This window comes from Pezoporus wallicus, unplaced genomic scaffold (genome assembly GCF_028554395.1).
Source record: "Pezoporus wallicus isolate ANWC-B61680 ecotype Strahan unplaced genomic scaffold, APGP_CSIRO_Pwel_v1 contig_5863, whole genome shotgun sequence".
Lineage (NCBI taxonomy): Eukaryota > Metazoa > Chordata > Aves > Psittaciformes > Psittacidae > Pezoporus > Pezoporus wallicus.
In genome coordinates this window covers 401,177-418,680 of record NW_026635152.1, presented here as the reverse complement: position 1 = coordinate 418,680, position 17,504 = coordinate 401,177, and the positions used below count along the sequence as shown (strand labels likewise).

At 61.3% G+C, this 17,504-nt stretch overlaps 3 protein-coding genes across 5 annotated transcripts; 2 read left to right on the top strand and 1 right to left on the bottom strand.

The window, feature by feature from the left end:
* The first annotated feature begins 365 nt into the window (after nt 1-365).
* MICAL1 (microtubule associated monooxygenase, calponin and LIM domain containing 1) lies at nt 366-8,890 on the top strand. Of its 3 annotated transcripts, none has more exons than XM_057404279.1 (24): nt 366-649; nt 1,350-1,557; nt 1,660-1,776; nt 1,967-2,062; nt 2,142-2,297; nt 2,543-2,643; nt 2,894-3,151; nt 3,529-3,644; nt 3,725-3,851; nt 4,123-4,195; nt 4,670-4,820; nt 4,896-5,083; nt 5,189-5,298; nt 5,376-5,426; nt 5,511-5,588; nt 5,902-6,073; nt 6,163-6,245; nt 6,335-6,797; nt 6,888-6,958; nt 7,109-7,207; nt 7,303-7,393; nt 7,477-7,576; nt 7,667-7,740; nt 7,828-8,890. In XM_057404279.1, the coding sequence occupies exons 1-24, from the start codon at nt 401-403 to the stop codon at nt 7,956-7,958; spliced, it is 3,363 nt and encodes a 1,120-aa protein (XP_057260262.1). In that variant the 5' UTR covers nt 366-400; the 3' UTR covers nt 7,959-8,890. The 3 variants fall into 3 exon arrangements, with proteins under 3 accessions (XP_057260262.1, XP_057260255.1, XP_057260268.1); XM_057404272.1 differs by having other exon boundaries at nt 7,303-7,396; XM_057404285.1 differs by lacking the exon at nt 1,967-2,062 and having other exon boundaries at nt 7,303-7,396.
* A 284-nt stretch (nt 8,891-9,174) lies between these two features.
* SMPD2 (sphingomyelin phosphodiesterase 2) lies at nt 9,175-14,180 on the bottom strand. The gene is made up of 10 exons (XM_057404663.1): nt 13,599-14,180; nt 13,084-13,180; nt 12,888-12,964; nt 11,936-12,029; nt 11,756-11,845; nt 11,331-11,413; nt 10,987-11,119; nt 10,809-10,913; nt 10,574-10,730; nt 9,175-9,894 (listed from the first exon to the last, which is right to left on the bottom strand). The coding sequence occupies exons 1-10, from the start codon at nt 13,880-13,882 to the stop codon at nt 9,554-9,556; spliced, it is 1,461 nt and encodes a 486-aa protein (XP_057260646.1). The 5' UTR covers nt 13,883-14,180; the 3' UTR covers nt 9,175-9,553.
* Nucleotides 14,181-14,188: 8 nt separating this feature from the next.
* LOC130596304 (octapeptide-repeat protein T2-like) lies at nt 14,189-14,988 on the top strand. Its single transcript, XM_057403767.1, has 2 exons — nt 14,189-14,208; nt 14,250-14,988. Exons 1-2 carry the CDS (start codon nt 14,189-14,191, stop codon nt 14,986-14,988), a joined length of 759 nt encoding a protein of 252 aa, XP_057259750.1.
* The last annotated feature ends 2,516 nt before the right edge of the window (nt 14,989-17,504 follow it).

Below are 17,504 nucleotides of genomic sequence, written 5' to 3'. Positions count from 1 at the left end.
TGGGTCTGGCTGCGTTTGGTTTGTCCCAGCACCCAGGACCCAGCTCCCAGTCCCTCCCCTGGTGAGGCTGAAGGTGAAGAGGAAGGAAGCGGTGGGTTTGTTCCAAAGCACCTCGCTCCGCTGCAGGCACACGCTGTATGGAGGAAGCCGCTTGCTGCCACCGCAGCCGTCCCCTCCCCTGACGTCACTGCCCAGGGTGACACCGTGGCTCGCTGGGTGCAGCACCCAGGGGACACTTCAACACCCGCTGCCAGGAAGAGCCGCCCAAGAGCACCCCCGGGTGGGAAACCTCGCATCCAGACCAGGTATGGGACTGGGGTGGGTTTGAGGATGAGGGTCCAGGAGGGTCCCCTCCCTGCTTACCTCTGCTGCCCCTCGCCAGGCTGCAGGGTGAAGCAGGATGAATGCTCCGGCCAACCCAGCCCACGGCATCTTCGAGAGGTTCCTGCGTGCCGGGGAGTGCCGGGAGGTGCTGGGCTGCTTCAGAGAGCTGTGCCAGGAGCTGGGGCTGCAGGGCAGCGGGCTGCAGCTCTACCATGGCCTCAAGGCTGCCCTCAACTACTGGAGTGCCAAGGCCCTGTGGAGCAAGCTGGATAAGAAAGCTGGGCACAAGGACTACGACCAGGGCACAGCCTGTGCCAGCACCAAGGTACCGGGCATATGGAGTGCAGGGTTTGGGTCCCTCCTTGCTCTGTGTCCTTGTCGTCAGGGTGAGAGCATCATTTGGGGCACCCTGGCCCCCACCCCGGGAGGATGCGGCATGGGGTTGATGGGGTTTAATGGGACAGGGTGTTAATTAGCACCGCTCCTCTCCCCATGGCATGATGTCACCTCAGTGCCACCCAGCCAACAGCGTCCTTCCTCCTCCTGGCTGCTCCTCACTGGGGACACCTCATGGGAGGCTGCAAAGGGGCAAAGGGACCTGCCAAGCCCTTTTTGGAGGACAGGAGCTTCCCTGGGGCTTGGGCATCCTATTTCTGTCCAAGAGCTGATAGCTTTTGTCGCCAGTGCTGGTGCCCCATCATCCCCCCAGCCTTATGCAGGAGATGGAACCCAAGTCCTGGTTTTGAGCCTGTTGCTGGTGAGATCTGCCCATTCTGGGCTGTGCTTTATCTCACTGAGCACTATGAATTGCTGCCCCGGGTAAAGGCAAGGTTCAGGCAGCCAGAGAAGAGAGGGGCTCCCCACAGGACCCCCCATTTTGCAGAGAGAAGCAGTGCATGCAGCCCAGGGGACAAGGGGACTACCTGAGAGAGCCAGATCCTGGCCTGGGGAAGGAGGGAGACGCTGCCATACTCCTGCTGTCTGTGGGGTGCCCGTCCCCTTCACGCCACCCATCCCCTTGGCAGTGCCTGGTGGTGGGGGCCGGCCCCTGTGGGCTGCGGGTGGCCATCGAGCTGGCCCTGCTGGGTGCCCGCGTGGTGCTGCTGGAGAAGCGGGATTCCTTCTCCCGCAACAACGTCCTGCACCTCTGGCCCTTCACCATCCACGACCTGCGGGCACTGGGCGCCAAGAAGTTCTATGGACACTTCTGCACCGGCACACTGGACCACATCAGTGAGTCTTTAAGGGGGAGCCAAGCTCTGCACCCTCCATGTCCCCCCGTTGTCCCCACAAGGACCAGGGCTGCAGCCCTGAGTGTCCCTGCTCCCATCCCAGGTATCCGGCAGCTCCAGCTGATCCTGCTGAAGGTGGCTCTGCTCCTGGGGGTGGAGGTGCACATCAACGTGCAGTTCAACGGTCTCATCCCCCCAGTGGGCAAAGCGGGTGGACAGGGTAAGGTATCACTGTGGCATCTCTGGGGACAAGGACAGGGATGTGGGTGGCTGCTCTGAGCCCCCCCGAGCCCTCTGCTAGTCCAGGACGTGCCTTTTTGCAGGGGGATGAGATGCAACCCTCTCCCCCTTGCCCTGGAGCACGTCCCAGTTGAGAGGCAGCACACTCGTGACGGCCGCTCTCCCCGCAGGCTGGCGCGCTGTGCTGCAGCCCAGCTCCTCTCCCCTCAGCCACTACGAGTTCGACGTCCTCATCTCAGCCGGTGGAGGCAAATTTGTCCCTGAAGGTGACAGCAGCGGGTCCCTGCACCCATGGGATCGGTACAGGGGGCTTGGGTGGGGGCTCACATCAATCCTATCCCGCAGGGTTCAAGCGGAAGGAGATGAGGGGCAAGCTGGCCATTGGCATCACCACCAACTTCATCAACCGCCACAGCCGGGCCGAGGTGGAGGTGGCCGAGATCAGCGGCGTGGCCCGAATCTACAACCAGAAGTTCTTCCAAAACCTCTACAACAAAACAGGTCCGTGGTCCCAGCCCCGGCATGGGGGGTGCCGGGGGTCCCTGTCCCCTCCTGGTGCAATTGGAGGCTCAGCCCTGGGATGTCTTAAAGGTCTTTTCCAACCTAGTTGATTCTGTGATTGTGTCCCCTGGATGCGTGTCCCTGCATGGTACTTCATAGCAGGGGACATTTAGTGGCTGAGCTCAGTGTGGGGGCTCCCTGTGGCTCTGTCCCATGGCTCAGCAAAGGTCCTTCCTCATTCCCAGGCATCGACCTGGAAAATATTGTCTACTACAAGGATGACACTCACTATTTTGTCATGACGGCCAAGAAGCAGAGCCTGCTCAAGAAGGGGGTCATCCTCCAGGTGAGAAGGGCAGGATCCAGCCCTGGGCTCCCATAGTGATGGAGGGTAGGATGCAGATCATGGGTGCTGGTTTGACCCCGCACCCCTGGGATGCTGAGGGCTTTGGCAGCCTGTGCCAGGGGAAGAATCCTTCTGTAGGGCTCACAACCCCAGGCTCAGTGGCAGAGCATCACCCTAGAACGGGCTGCACTCAGGCTGGGGGGCAGACGCCACCTCCCACGTCCCAGCCAGCTTCACCCCATCCTCGCAGGACAAAGCGGACATCGAGAGCCTCCTCTCCCCGGAGAACGTGAACCGGGACGCCCTCCTCAGCTATGCCAAAGAAGCTGCCAACTTCTCCACCAACTACTGCCTTCCCCAGCTGGAGTTTGCCCTCAACCACCGGGGCCTGCCGGATGTTGACATGTTTGATTTCACCTGCATGACACGCTCAGAGAACGCGGCGCTGGTGCGGGAGCACAACGGGGTCCGCCTGCTCCTTGGGCTGGTGGGCGACTGCTTGGTGGAGGTGAGGGTCCCCCTTGCAGCACCATGTCCCTCAGTTTCCCTTTTCCCTGCAAGATGTGTTGGTTGTAATATATTCCCCATCCCTAAGTACTTCTTGCCCCGTCTGCCCATCCCCAAGTCCCAGTATCAGGATGCTCTGGTGGGGTTACACCTTCCCTGGCCCCACCAGGGATCTGGGATGGGTTCAGGGTGGAGGAGCAGCCCAACTCCTCTCCAGACGCAGCCGCACTGGCTGGGGAGGGCACGGACACCGTCCTCGCTGTGCGTTCTGCCTCTCCCTGCTTTCATCCCCAGCCAAGCCTGGCAGCTCCCAGTCTCTTCCCAACCGTCCCGACCGGCCGTGCTGCTCCAGCTCCATCTCTGCCTTTCCCTTCACAGCCTTTCTGGCCACTGGGCACCGGCGTGGCCCGGGGCTTCCTTGCCGCCTTCGATGCGGCATGGATGGTGCGGCGATGGGCAGCCGGGACCCCCCCACTGGAGGTGCTGGCTGAGAGGTGAATGTCCCCGTCCTGTTGGGCTGGACCCGCAGCGAGTGGGGATGAGCACTGACCCCAGCCCTGCCCCTTCCACCCAGGGAGAGCGTCTACCAGCACCTCTCCCAGACCTCCCCGGACAACACCAACAAGAACATCAGCCAGTACAGCATCGACCCGGCCACACGCTACCCCAACATCAACCTGCAGGCCATCAAAGCCAACCAGGTACCCAGCCCAGGTCCTGCCATGGGGCAGCCACCCAGCCCAGCCTCCCCAGTGGTCAGGGTGACACCAACTTGCACGGTCTCCTGTCCCAGAAGGGTGTGAAGCTGAAGGTGGTGGTCCCCAGTGCATTTAATGCATTGCACATTGTGGATGCAGGTGGTTCTGGGGAGTTTGGGGTGTTTGGGTGTCCCCTTGCTGGACTCAGCTCTCTGCAAGGTGCCACTGGCTCTGTGCAGGTAGTGACCCACCACTGGTGTGTCCCCATCTGCAGGTCCGGGACCTCTACCTCGTGGGCACGGTGGAGGTGGACCACAAGAGGAAGAGTGACAACAGACTCAGCACTGGTAGGAGCAGCTGGTCCTGCCCCGGCCCCCCCAGTGCCAGGACCCCCCATTCCTCCCAGCAGCCCAAGCCAGAGCAGCTCCTGTCCTGATTTTCCTCCCCATCCTTCTTTTCCCTGGCTCGTGTCCATCTGCCCACCACGCTCCTCCCAGCACCAGCTGCGTTTCCATCCCGGTGGCACTGCTGGTTTCCATTCCCCCTGCCCATGTGCCCTGTGGGGACACAGCTGCAGCTGCTGTTCAGGGGGGAGGTTGTTGTCTCCTTCTGGCCTGCACTGGTGTTGAGCTAAGAAATACTGACAGATGCTTTGTCAACCCATTTATTGAGCCTTGGGGGGGGGGTGTGGTTGCATGGCGGGCATCTTGTGTCACTCCCATGAGACCCCTTCCCCACTAAAGCACTGATGCTGGATTGCGGAGCGGGATGGGGGTGCCCCCTGCCTCTTTGGGGTGGGGATACGTGTGCTGCCTCCCCAGTGGTCTCCAGAGGTGCCTATGAAGACCTGCTGAGCTGGTGCCAGGCCAGCACGGCTGGGTACCGCGGTGTGGAGGTGACCAACTTCACCACCTCCTGGACCAGCGGCTTGGCCCTCTGCGCCCTCATCCACCGCTTCCGCCCCGACCTGGTGTGAGTGTTGGGACCCCCACCGGGTACCCCCCAAGCTGCAGAGCACACCCTGATGCCACCCGTGTCTCCCTGCAGGCACTTTGAGTCTGTGGACCCCCGGGATCCCATCCGGAACCACCAGATGATGCTGGACGTGGCAGAACAGGAGCTGGGCATCCAGCCTGTCCTCTCCAGCATTGAGATGGCCACCATGGCAGAGCCCGACCGCCTGGGGCTCATCACCTACCTCAGCCAGTTCTATGAAGCTTTCAAGACCTCTCCAGGTATGAATTTTGGGGTGATTTATCCTGTCCTGATGCCCCACTGGGGCTCTCTGGGTGCCCCTTGCTTTGTAAGTTGGGTCCCATGGCTGTGTCCCCTCTGTGCAGAGGCAGAGGAGGTCACCAAGAAGTCGCTGTTTCCACTTGGTACACGAGGAGCCATCCTCTTCCTCAGCAAGCAGCAGAAGAGCCGGAGCCTGACACACAAGCGTGGCCAGGTGAGGGATCCCCATCCAGACCCTTGTGACACCCCAAAACCATGCCCCCTTCCCCATCCTAGCTATCCTGTTTGCAGGACAGTGCCCAGAAGGATGCTGAGGCCAAGAGGAGCCGCAGGGATGCTGAGGTGGGTCAGCAGAGGGATGCTGTGCCTCAGGGCACAGTGGTCCTGGGGAGCAGTGTGGACTGACCCTCCCTTGGGTTGCTCTAGCTGGACACAGGGCTGGATGGAGACATGCTGGATGACGCCCATGAGCCGCCACAAACCACCACCATGGACCCAGGACAGGTTGGTCCTTGTGATGGGGGGGATCCAGCTTTAGGTTGGGTGGGCGCTTGGGGGAGCACCGGTGGGGCTGAGCCAAGGGCTGGGACTGGAGCTGTGCAAGCGAACACCCACATGCTCCCGGCTCCTCCCTGCCTCTTTCCTGACCCAACTGGTTTTCCAGAGCCAAGTCTTTGCCACTCCCTTGCTGGTGCCAGCAAACCTGAGCACCCCGCGGAGAGCCCCCCCCAACCCCTCTAGGCTGCGGGCAGAGCCGGGGGGCAGGGTGGGCGCCAGCACCCCCAGTGCCCCCGCAGCCTGTCCTGTGTGCCCGCAGCCAGCGGCCGCCCGCGGGGACAGCAGCGACGCCTGCTACTTCTGCGGCCGCCGCGTCTACATCCTGGAGCGAGCCAGCGCCGAGGGACGCTTCTTCCACCGCGGGTGCTTCCAGTGCCGGCAGTGCGGGGCCACCCTGCGCCTGGGCGACTACGCCTGCGATGAGCAGCACGGTGAGGGGGCGGCGGAGAGGGGATGCTCAGGGGAAGGCTTCTCCAGCAGCCAGGTCATCGCATGGGTTTGGGGTTCCCCCCCCCTCCAGGTCATTTTTACTGCTCGCTTCATTACCCCAATCCAACCGGCATGGATCCGGCCCAGGATGAGCCCCCGGTGCTGCCTGACGGGGTAAGTTGCTGTAAATCCCCATGGAAAAGGGGGAAGGTGGAGGGGGGTGGAGGGGGATGCTCCTGTGCTGCGTGACCCCTCTGCTGTAGGATGCTGCTTGCATGGCCTCGGATGCTGGGAGCCCATGTGTGTCCCCCAAGGACGGCGTACCACCAGGTCCCCTGCAGCCCCCACCAGCAACGCCACGGCTAGAGGAAGAGCGAGGGGCAGTGGAGGACGCTGTGGATGATGCTGGTGACATGGAGCAGCAGGAGCAGCTGCTGGCACAGCCCAAGCAGGATGTGAGAGAGGATGAGGGTACCAGCGCGGAGCCCAGACGGGTGGCAGAGGAGGGTGAGGAGGCTGGCAGCAGGAGGAAGATCGTCCTCACACCACTGGAGAAGCTCAAGCTGTCCACGCTGAACCTCACCAGTGAAGCAGAGCCTGAGCCACCACCGAAGCCAGCTCGTCTGTGGCTCCAAGCAGCACCCGAGGCCCTCCCTGCTCAGTGGCCAGGACAAGATGCCTGGGAGGAGGAGGAGGAGGAGGAGGAGGAAATGGCCATGGAGGAAGGTAGGTGGCTACAAGCTGGAGTCTCTGAGCAGGGCTATGGGTCCCTCCACTACTCCAAAATGGTCCAAAACGGTTCTTTTCTTGGGGCAGTTTTGGAGGAGAGTGAGAGTGAGGAGGAAGAGGAGGAGGAAGGCACGAACCTTGGCATCAGGGTGGAGTCGGTGAGTGCTTTCCCTAATAGCAGTGGCCACACCAGCCCAGGCAGTGCTGGGGCGCTTGTTGGCACCTTCTCTCACAGAGCCATTGGGTCAGGCTCTGACACAGCTGCTGGGGCAATGACTGACCCCTGCCCATGCCACTGTCCCTCACAGGGCCTGGACCTGGGGGAAGAGGAGAAATACCCCACCTGGAAGCGCACCCTGACCCGCCGGGACAGGGAAGCCCAGATGAAGAGGTTCTGCAAAGCCCAGGTAGCTCCATGGGGACCCATGGGGCAGAGCCGGGTCCCCATCCCCTCCATCCCATGGATGCCCACCCATGGGTGATTACTGCCCTCGCTTTGCAGGCCATCCAGAGGCGGCTGGAGGAGATCGAGGTGACATTCCGGGAGCTGGAGCAGCAGGGCATCAAGCTCGAGAAGTTACTCCGGGATGAGGGTGGTAAATCTAGGGTGGATGGGGTGCCACGACCACCATAACGAGGGGGTCTGCGCCCCACTCACAACCTCCCTGCCCCACAGGCACCCCGGCCGACCAGAAGACGCAGTGGATGAACCAGCTGCTGTACCTGGTCCAGAAGAAGAACAGCCTGATGTCTGAGGAGTCAGACCTCATGATCGCGTAAGGCTTGGGGAGGATGCTCCGGGTTGGCATGGGGGGCTCAGCTCACCCGAGCCCCCTGAGCCCAGCATCCCCCTTCCCTCCCTGCAGCGTGCAGGAGCTGAAGCTGGAGGAGCAGCAGTGCCAGCTTGACCAGAAGCTCCGGGGCTACATGAACAAGGAGGGTGAGCTGTGGGGTTCCTGTGCCTGGTGGGGGGAGCAGGATGGGGCTGTGCCCCCCCTAGCCCTGCTCCAGCCTCCTGCTCTCATAGAATCCCTGAAGACACCTGAGGATCGCGCAGCCGAGCAGGAGATCCTGGTGCAGCTGCTGGACGTGGTGAACAAGCGCAACGTCCTCATCCACATCCAGGAGGAGAAGCGGCTCAGTGAGCTGCAGCCCTGATTCGTGTGGCCTCAGGACACACCGGTTCCTCCCGGGGGGGGACAAGAGGTGTCCCCCCAGCGTGGCTGAGCATCACCTCTGGAGGTGGCGCCTGAGGTGCTGTGGTGAATCCAGCTCCCTGCTTGCCAAAGCTGCCATGGAGAGGCCGGACCCATTGGTGGATACCTGTGTAGGGAGACACCGGGGAGCACCCTGGCTTTGGGGTGCAGAGAGGGTTTCCCCACGCTTGGCTGGATTGCCTTTGCCTTGAGCTTGCTTGAGAACAAGATGTGCGGGAGGCTACAGGACACGGGGACTGTGGTGGCTCTGCCTGGGGTTTGCTACAGGAGGAAGCAGCCCTGCATGGAAGCAGGGTCTCAGTGCAGGAGGTCCTGCAGCCATCAGCTCTTCCAGAGGATGCTGCCCAGAGGCTTGGATGGGACATGGAAAGTGTTTTGTCAGCAGAGCCCCTCGTGCTCGAGCTGAACCTGCCTCAGGATGCGTTCTTGGTGGGACAGAGCTGGCTCATCACAACCTGTCCAGCTCTGGGCACTGGAGATGTGACCATGGCCACAACAGGGAGGTCGCAGTGGAGATGCCAAATGTCGAGAGGCAGTGTCAGGAGTAGCCCTTGGGAGACACCCTGGGGCACCCATCCGTGCTGAGGACATGCATCCTAATCCAACATATCCATCCCACCCTGGGACATCCATCCTAACCCAGGACATCCGTCCCACACTGGACATCCAGCTCTTCCAGGGACATCTGGCTCTGCAAGTGGAGCCAGGGACAGACGGGGCTGACCCCACCACTCTGCATCGCTGCTTTTGAGTGCCACATCCATGCTGTCCCCAGCAACTGCTGGAAACCAGTCAGACCCTCCCCACCCCGTGATGCCCCAGGGCTGGGGAAAGGGCTGTTTGTCCAGCAGCTCCCAGAAGGGATTGTGCTCAGGGACACGAGGCTGAGGCCTGTGTCCTCCTTGTCCCTTTGGGGTTTCTCCTGCTTGGCAATGCCACGGTTGTTGTGGGGCGGCCTCCACGGCCAGACAGTGCTTAAGCACCAGCTATGCCGAGCATGGAGGTCCTGGGCGCGGGCTCCTCTGTTAGCAATACACCCCCCTCTCCATTCCTCATCCTGCCTCCCCACACCCTCCTGTCCACTTTGTGTCTGCACCAGCCCTACAATCCTGCTGCACCCTCTCCCTTCCTTTGAATAAAGCCTCCCCAGCCCAACACCAAGGGCTAAAACGTCACCTTTATTTCTGCCCGAGTCAAATCTGGTTGCTGGAGCAAGCACCAGCTTTCACCAGGAGCCCCTGAGGCCACCCCAGGCCGAGCCTCTGGAGCCTCTCGGCCACGCTGGTGGATCCCTCCAGGTAACAAGGCTGTGTTAAAAAAGCAATTAAAACCTGCCACCCCTCGGGTTCCCATGGGGGCCAACATGATGAATCTGCCCCCAAAAACCTTAATTTCACCCAGAGAGGTGGCTGTGAACCTGTGCCACCGATCCGGCCACAGCGCTGCTCACCTAAAATCAGAAGTCAGCTACAAAAAGGGACCGAAAGAGGCCAGGATGGGGCTGTGGGGCCAACGTGGGACATCCACAGCACCAACTCAGCCATCGCTGGGCCGCTCCTGCAGCACCCGCAGCGCCATCCGCATCTGCTCCTCTGTGCCCTGCAGCATCTTCACCTCGATGGTGTGGAAGAGGTGGAGGCCAGTGGCGAGGAGGAGGATGCCAACGGCGAGGAAGGCCAGCAGGGAGAAGGAGAGCTTGGGGAAGGGCTGCCCGCCCAGCCCCGCCAGCGTGCCCAGCACGGCTGCTGCCTGCAGCAGCAGCAGCAGCAATGCCAGCACCGCCAGCCTGCCCGTGGAGTAGCGCTGCCGCTGCGCTGCCCGCAGCCCCACGCCAACCTCTGTCCGTGCCTCCGTCACCACGTCCACCAGTGCCGGCACTGCGGGGGACAGGGGTGGCTCAGCAGCATAGGACCCTCCAATATCCCCCATTGCCCTTTACCCCCCCCCCCAATAGCCCTTTTTCTCCCACTGCTCTGCTCTGCCTGCCCACGCAGGCACCCCAAGGGATGCCCTAAGCAAGGGGAAACATCGTCCAAAACGCCATCCAAATTATAGAATCCCAGACCGAGCTGGGTTCGAAAGGACCCTGCACAGGCAGGGACCCCTTCCATAGAGCAGCTTGCTCCAAGCCCCTGTGTCCAACCTGCCCTTGAACACTGCCAGGGATGGGGCAGCCACAGCTTCTCTGGGCACCCTGTGCCAGCGCCTCAGCACCCTCACAGGGAAGAGCTTCTGCCTTAGATCCAACCTGAACTTCCCCTGTTTCAGTCTGAACCCATCACCCCCTGTCCTATCACTGCAGTCCCTGATGAAGAGTCCCTCTCCAGCATCCTTGGAGCCCACTTCAGACACTGGAAGCTGCTCTGAGGTCTCCCTGCAGCTTCTCTTCTCCATCCTGAACAGCCCCAATGTTCTCAGCCTGGCTCCATACAGGAGGTGCTCCAGCCCCTGAGCATCCTCGTGGCCTCCTCTGGCTGCTTCATCCAGCTCCATCAGCCCATCCACCAGCCCCTATTCCACAGCACATGGAGGACCCTGGCAGCACCCCCACCTTACCAGCTGTGCTGAGGGTGGCACTCGCAGCCTCTCGCTGCCTCCTGATGTGCAGCGTTGCCATCACAGCTTCATGGTCTGAGAAGGGGATGTCCCTGCCTGGAGCTGACCCCGTCGTGGTCTTCAGCTCTTCACACTTTACCATGAAGCTGGAGATGGCCTGGGTGAGTTGATAGGGGGGTCATGATGCTTTCTCCCCCCTGCTAGTCCCAACTGATGGCCAAGGGACCCCCATTACCTTGTAGAGGATGTAGTCAATGCGAATGCCGAGCGGGAAGGGCAGCAGCTCTGTCTTGATGGTGAAGCAGTTGTTGGGGATGAGGGTGCAGCCATCCTTACAGCCCTGAGATGAAGCACTTGGGTGGGTGGGTGGCTCTCAGTGCACCCCAGGACCCTGCTTCCCCCCTGCTGCTCACCTCAAAGTGCTTGGCCTCAGCAAAGGCATCCTGCAGCCCCGTCCAGCCACGCAGCAGCCGGATGCCCACGTCCTCAGGGTGCATGTTCAGGTCTCCCCCCAGCAGCACCACATCAGCTGCCTTTGAGGTGTGTCTGTGGGGATGGAGACAGCTAAACCCCTGCCCCACACCGGACTGGGGTGACTGGGGCCCTCCCCAGCGTTCCCCAGCCTTACTCCTGACTGGGACTTGATGCAAATGGAAGCTCTCTGCAGTGCAAGCCCCAGGCACAGGGGTGACCACACACAGCCCGGGGACCTGCAATGGGGAACCCCGTGGGACTGGGACACCCCACAGCTGCTCACCGGATGAATTGGGCCAGCTCCCAGGCCTGCACCAGGCGGTGGGGCAGGTAGGCGTCCTTCTCCCGGCAGTATTCCGCATGTAGCTGGTGAGGGTGGGGGGCAAAGTGGCCATGACCCCCATGCTGGCACCTTCCTTGCTCCTTGGCTCCCTGCACACCTACCCAGCCCCTCTAGATGGTCCCTTTGGGGTCTGGATAACCCCTCTGTCTTCATCTCACCCCCCTGGGGACAGCCTGGGATGCTCAGCCAGGTTAGGGGTCTCTGCCCCTCTCCAAAGCAGTATTTCATTACATCAGTACATAGTCCCATGAGATACGGTGCAGAGCAGTGGTTAAAGCAAGGGGACAGCAAAGGGGGGGTACAGCCACTCATCCCCCTCTTCCCCATTGTCCCCCCAGTGCCAGGTCCTTCCCCAGGGCACTCACATGGGTGACATAGACATTGAAGATGATCCCAGAGATCTTAATGATGACAAGGCCGACGGACTTGCCGCAGAACCAGTCCCCGTGCTGGAGCTGCCAGAGGAGAAGCGGCACAGGTTGGGGGGCTGGCGAGGCTCCATGGGGCCAGGAACCGTGATGCCACACGTCCCCCACCCCACTCACCATGTAGGGGTACCCATTCAGTGAGTACTGGTAGAGGAGGGTGTCCAGGATGGTGAACCTGGAGAAGACGCAGAGGCCGCTGCCGATCACCCCACTGCAGGGGGGAAAAAGCACAGTGAGAAGTGTAGACACAGAACCCCAGCCTGGTTTGGGTTGAAGGGACCTTAAAGCTCCTCCAGCTCCAACCCCTGCCCACGGGCAGGGACCCCTTCCACTAGAGCAGCTTGCTCCAAGCCCCTGTGTCCAACCTGGCCTTGAACACTGCCAGGGATGGGGCAGCCACAGCTTCTCTGGGCACCCTGTGCCAGCACCTCAACACCCTCACAGGGAAGAGCTTCTGCCTTAGATCTAACCTGAACTTCCCCTGTTTCAGTTTGAACCCATCACCCCCTGTCCTATCACTGCAGTCCCTGATGAAGAGTCCCTCTCCAGCAGCCTTGTAGCCCCCTTCAGACACTGGAAGCTGCTCTGAGGTCTCCACGCAGCTTCTCTTCCCCAGGCTGAACAGCCCCAGTGTTCTCAGCCTGGCTCTGTACAGGAGGTGCTCCAGCCCCTGAGCATCCTCGTGGCCTCCTCTGGACTTGCTCAAACAGCTCCATGTCCTTCTTATGTTGGGGACACTGGCACTGAACACAGTGCTGCAAGTGCAGTCTCATGAGAGCAGAGCAGAAGGGCAGGATCACATCCCTCGCCCTGATGGTTAAACTTGTTTTGGTGCAGCCCAGTATATGGTTGGCTTAACCACAAGTATATGGTGCCCCCACCACCACCTCCTGCCAGCCCCAAGCCAAGGGGCTCCTCAGACTCCAGGGTCCCACTGTGCTCCCGTGAGCACCCCACTCTCCACATGGGGACAGAGGTGACCTACAGCACCTGCACTGGTGTCTCCATGCTGCAAACACCAAGGACGTGTCACAGCCCCACAGGCAGCCCTGAGCTTGGCCCCTCTCACCTCCGGAAGTAATGGGAGAAGGGGTAGCAGCCTCCCAGCTTCGCCTTCAGCTCACTGTAGTCCTGCTCACTCCACACCTGGAGAACAGCAGGATGGGCCGAGAAGGGGCACATTCGTTTCAGGCTGAGAACGGGCGCAACTCGTGTCACAGCGCGGGGCTGACAACAGGCGCATTCAGCTCACGGGCTGCTCTCACCTCCTGCAGAAGGACCAGGTCGAAGCGCTCCTGACGCAGCACGTCCCCGATGAGCCGCACGCGCTCCTGCCGCCGTTTGCTCAGGTAGCGGATGGCCCTGATGGAGAGAAGGGGTGGTCACAGCTTGGGGGGGGACACGGGGGGACAGGGGGTGATGTGGGCTGCCAGCACCTGAAATGGGGGAGTGAGGGCTCCAGGACTGCAATGGGCAGGAGGCAGACGGAGAGGGGAGGGGGCAAGGGCCACTGGGGAACATGGGGACAAGAGGGATGTACAAGGAGGCTCACTGGGGACAGCTTTTCCTGTCCGCAGGATCAAGGCAGCTCATCCCTGGTTGGGGGATGAAGGGGGGCATTTTTCTGGGAGGAGCAGGCACAGAGGGGATGGGAGCACAACCCTGACAAGTGCAGGGCTGGGAGAGCAGTGTGAGCCTGAAACAAAGGGGACACAAAGGTTGGGACCCATCTACCAGTGCAGGTGTCCCTATCCCCACCCCAGCGAGCCCCTGGACTCACCAGCAGTTGAGGTCAAAGACACGGAGCTGCAGGGTGGAATCTCCCTCCATTGCTCGCCAGGACAGAGGGGGTCCTGTAGGGATGAGGTTGGGGTGACAGCCCCGGGGAGCTGGCACAGAGAACGGCTCAGATCTGGGGAGCCAGGCTGGGATAAAGGAGCACCCGGGGTGCTCCAGCCTGGCCCAGGCCGTCCCCTCCTCTCCCACCTGCAAAGGCCATCCCAAACCCCAACCTGCCCCTAAACAGGGACCCATGCACCCGAACAAGATGGGTGACTCCTGCATCCCACGCTCGAGGACACCAGTGAGTCAGGGATGGGGTTCAGGGCTCAAGCCCTGGAACTTTAACTCCAGTTTCAAAGTGAATCTGCTTGGCACGGGCACGGGACACCCACCCCCCCTCCGCGCTTGGGGAGCCCATGGACACTTTCGGACACCCCAAGCCCCGGGAGGACCCTGCAGCTCCCGGAGCAGCCCCAGCGCTGCCCGCTTAGAAGCCTCAGGAAAGTAACCCGGGGCTCCAGGGTGACGGGTGCGGGCAGCCGGGCTCTGCCTGCCCCGGCGGGTCACCGGGCGGCTCATCTCGTCCCCATGCAGTGCGGTACCCGCCGGTATTACCGGTAATACCCCCGGGGACGCTTCCCCCACCCAGCTCCCCACGGGACCGGGCGTGGAACGGTGATGGGGTTGTGGAGCAACAGGCGGAGCGGGGCCGGGACCAACAACAGGCGGATCGGGACCGGGAGCAACAACAGGCGGATCGGGACCGGGAGCAACAACAGGCGGAGCGGGGCCGAGAGCAACAACAGGCGGAGCGGGACCGGGAGCAACAACAGGCGGAGCGGGGCCGGGAGCAACAACAGGCGGAGCGGGACCGGGAGCAACAACAGGCGGAGCGGGGCCGAGAGCAACAACAGGCGGAGCGGGGCCGAGAGCAACAACAGGCGGAGCGGGACCGGGAGCAACAACAGGCGGAGCGGGGCCGGGAGCAACAACAGGCGGAGCGGGACCGGGAGCAAGAACAGGCGGATCGGGACCGGGAGCAACAACAGGCGGAGCGGGGCCGGGAGCAAGAACAGGCGGAGCGGGACCGGGAGCAACAACAGGCGGATCGGGACCGGGAGCAACAACAGGCGGAGCGGGGCCGGGAGAGGGGCCGGGAGCAGCGCAACAAGCGGGGGGAGAGCGGAGCGGAGCGGAGCGGAGGGAGCGCGGAGCGATCGGCGGGCGCGGAGCGGGCTGGGACCGGACCTGGTGCGAGCGGGAGCGGTGCGAGGCCGCGGGACTACGCGTCCCGGCAGGCAGCGCGGAACGGGAACGGAGCGGAACGGAAAGGGAAGGGGAAGGAAAGGGGCCGCCCCGGGAGGCGGGTCAGGGCCGGGAGGGTGTGAATGGGGCCGGGTGTGGGTGTGATGGGTGCTGATGGGGTGCTGATGGGGTGCGTTGGGAGGCGCACTGGGGGATAGCAGCGGTAACGGCGGCTGCGCTGCTGCGCGCCTCCCCAGAGCAGCCCGCGCAGCTCCTGGCAGTTCGGGCGCCCATCGCAGCATCTTCTCGGAGGCCTGTGGGATCCGCCGTGATGTCGTTGACATCCTCTCTCGTTAGCACCCGGGTCCCAGGTCTAACTCGGGAGCATCCCGCAGCCCTCCGGGCATCTCTCCCTTCCCCTCCCCGCCCCTTCTCCTGCTCTCCGCTCCCTACTCGTGTCCTGGAGGGAGCAGGTCCTGTCCATGGGCTCATGGGAAAGGCGGCAGTGCCCAGTATTTGAGCAGCTTTCCTCTTCCCCTGCCTCCTCCTTTACAGCCCTTATGATGGCACTGCATGCACGTCCTACAGCCTGTTCCCGGAGCGCTGATGCTCTCAAGCAGGGGCTATGCACGGGGTGCTGGTGAGCCTGACTCTGCTGTCAGGGTCTCTCTCGATCCTGCCTGTGTGTTCTGTTGCCATTCCCAGCCTATGGCTCAGGCTGGATTAGCTCCACAGGGAGCCTGGTTAGAAATAAGTCTCTTGGATGCCTTAACCACAGAATCATGGAAGGAGGTGAATTCCCCCCCAGGGACAGATGACCTGGCAAACACCACACACTGCACAGGCCCTGTGGTGCTTCAAGTGACAGCAAAGAGCCGCTGTGCTCTGGGATGGGTAGTTTCCCCAGGTCATTTCTCACCCAAGCCAAGGACCAGTCATTATCTGATGCAGCAGCAGCACTGCCCAAGCCAAGCAGTTTCCCCTTACTGCTCTTTGATGGGATGACTTTCAGAGGTCTCTGGAGGCTTGAGGAAATCACAGAATCCCAGCCTGGTTTGTGTTGGAAGGGACCTTAAAGCTCCTCCAGCTCCAACCCCTGCCACAGGCAGGGACACCTTCCATAGAGCAGCTTGCTCCAAGCCCCTGTGTCCAACCCGGCCTTGAACACTGCCATGGATGAAGCCCAGGATATGGTTGGCCCTTTGGGCTGCATTTCTCAGTGGTTGGTCAGACTCAGTCCTCTGTCACCTGATGCCAGTGTGGGCAAGGATGTGACCCCCTAAAATATGTGTCCATGAACCCAGTGATGCTGTGGAGCGTTTGCCCCAGGGTGGGCTAATCCAGCAGTCACCTTCCCTACAAAACCACCCCTGGTGATGCAACCACAGCAAAATGCTGTTGGATGTGGTGTTGCAATGCCCAGAACTGTGGTCCAGGGTGAAGCGCGACCCAGCCAAGGGGTTTCATGGGCTGCAGCAACCCTCATGGTCCTGTCTGGTGGAAGAAAACCACAAGAAATAAACCAATATGAACTTCAGAACCACTTGAGCCAACCCATGAACAAATAATTTTAATGGTTTTCTTTTCAGCAGACTGTAGTTTTCTCAGAGCTCCACAGTCTCCTCTCTTTGAAGTTGGACAGATACAGTAAACACAACAAATATATGATACAACCCATCACAGCTGGATTAAAAAAAAATACACAAAAAATATAATACATTAAAAAAAAGGATTTTTTTTTTAACATTGTGGACTGACACAGCTCTAAAAATGGTGATTGTAACCCTGGTAAGCTTTACAAAGTCGTTAAAAAAATAAAACAGTACTTCATGTGAAATTCATAAATACACTGGAGGAGAACAGAGGGGATGGGGGGGGATGAGAAAGTGTCTCTGGGTACCAGGCAGCGTGTGCGGGGGGTGCGGGTGGGCACCCCGGGATGGAGGGTGCAGGGATGAAGGCAGGGATGGAGGCACAGACCAGTCCAGTTCATGAAGAGCTTTGTCCCCCAGCAGAGCCGGGAGCAGCGCACGCCTGTGTTCTATGGTGGGGAAGTGCTGAGTTTTCATTCCCAGAGTTTTTAGGTCAGTGAGTGAAATGGAAGAAAGAAAAAGAACCACGAAACAACAAAGAAGCATGCTACATATGAGAACTCGGCCGGGCAGCCCCGGCACAGCCCTGGGATGGGGTGCCCATGCCTTTCCCTGGATTTTTCCCTCTCTCCTTCCCCCATGCTCTGCTGTCCCTGCTCCATCCAGGCCCACCACCGAGTGGCTTCTTTCAGCAGCGAGAGGTTGAAGTCCCCGCATCTCACGGAACGTGGCACCACAATGGCAGCCAAGGCCCTTTCCAAAGCTCTGGGGCTGTCCCTGCTCTCTACACCTGGCAGCATCAAGCCTAAACCCCCCCCAGTCCCATCACCCCTGGCTCCAGCACCCCTCAACCCAGTCCTGCACCTCCCGCTGCCTTCACTCCACAAGAAACCCAGCCAGACCTGCCCATCGCAGGCTCCTCGTCCCCCTGCCAGCCTCCTGCCACCCTGTACCATGCCACCCCCTCAAATCCCAACCTCCGCCCCTCTGCATCCCTCTTGTACCCTGGGGATGCTCAGCCCATGCAGAGCCTAGGGACTGGACATGCTGCCTGGGCCGATTTTGGG

Coding starts and splice junctions, on each gene's coding strand:
- LOC130596304 (XM_057403767.1), top strand. CDS start 14,189: ATGCAGTGCGGTACCCGCCG. Junction 14,209..14,249: donor ATGCAGTGCGGTACCCGCCG/GTATTACCGGTA, acceptor TCCCCCACCCAG/CTCCCCACGGGACCGGGCGT.
- MICAL1 (XM_057404272.1), top strand. CDS start 401: ATGAATGCTCCGGCCAACCCAGCCCACGGCATCTTCGAGAGGTTCCTG. Junction 4,196..4,669: donor TGACAACAGACTCAGCACTG/GTAGGAGCAGCT, acceptor CTGCCTCCCCAG/TGGTCTCCAGAGGTGCCTAT. Junction 4,821..4,895: donor CGCTTCCGCCCCGACCTGGT/GTGAGTGTTGGG, acceptor GTCTCCCTGCAG/GCACTTTGAGTCTGTGGACC.
- SMPD2 (XM_057404663.1), bottom strand. CDS start 13,882: ATGCAGGAGTCACCCATCTTGTTCGGGTGCATGGGTCCCTGTTTAGGG. Junction 12,030..12,887: donor TTCTCCCATTACTTCCGGAG/GTGAGAGGGGCC, acceptor TCCCCCCTGCAG/TGGGGTGATCGGCAGCGGCC. Junction 10,731..10,808: donor TTGACTACATCCTCTACAAG/GTAATGGGGGTC, acceptor CAACTCACCCAG/GCCATCTCCAGCTTCATGGT.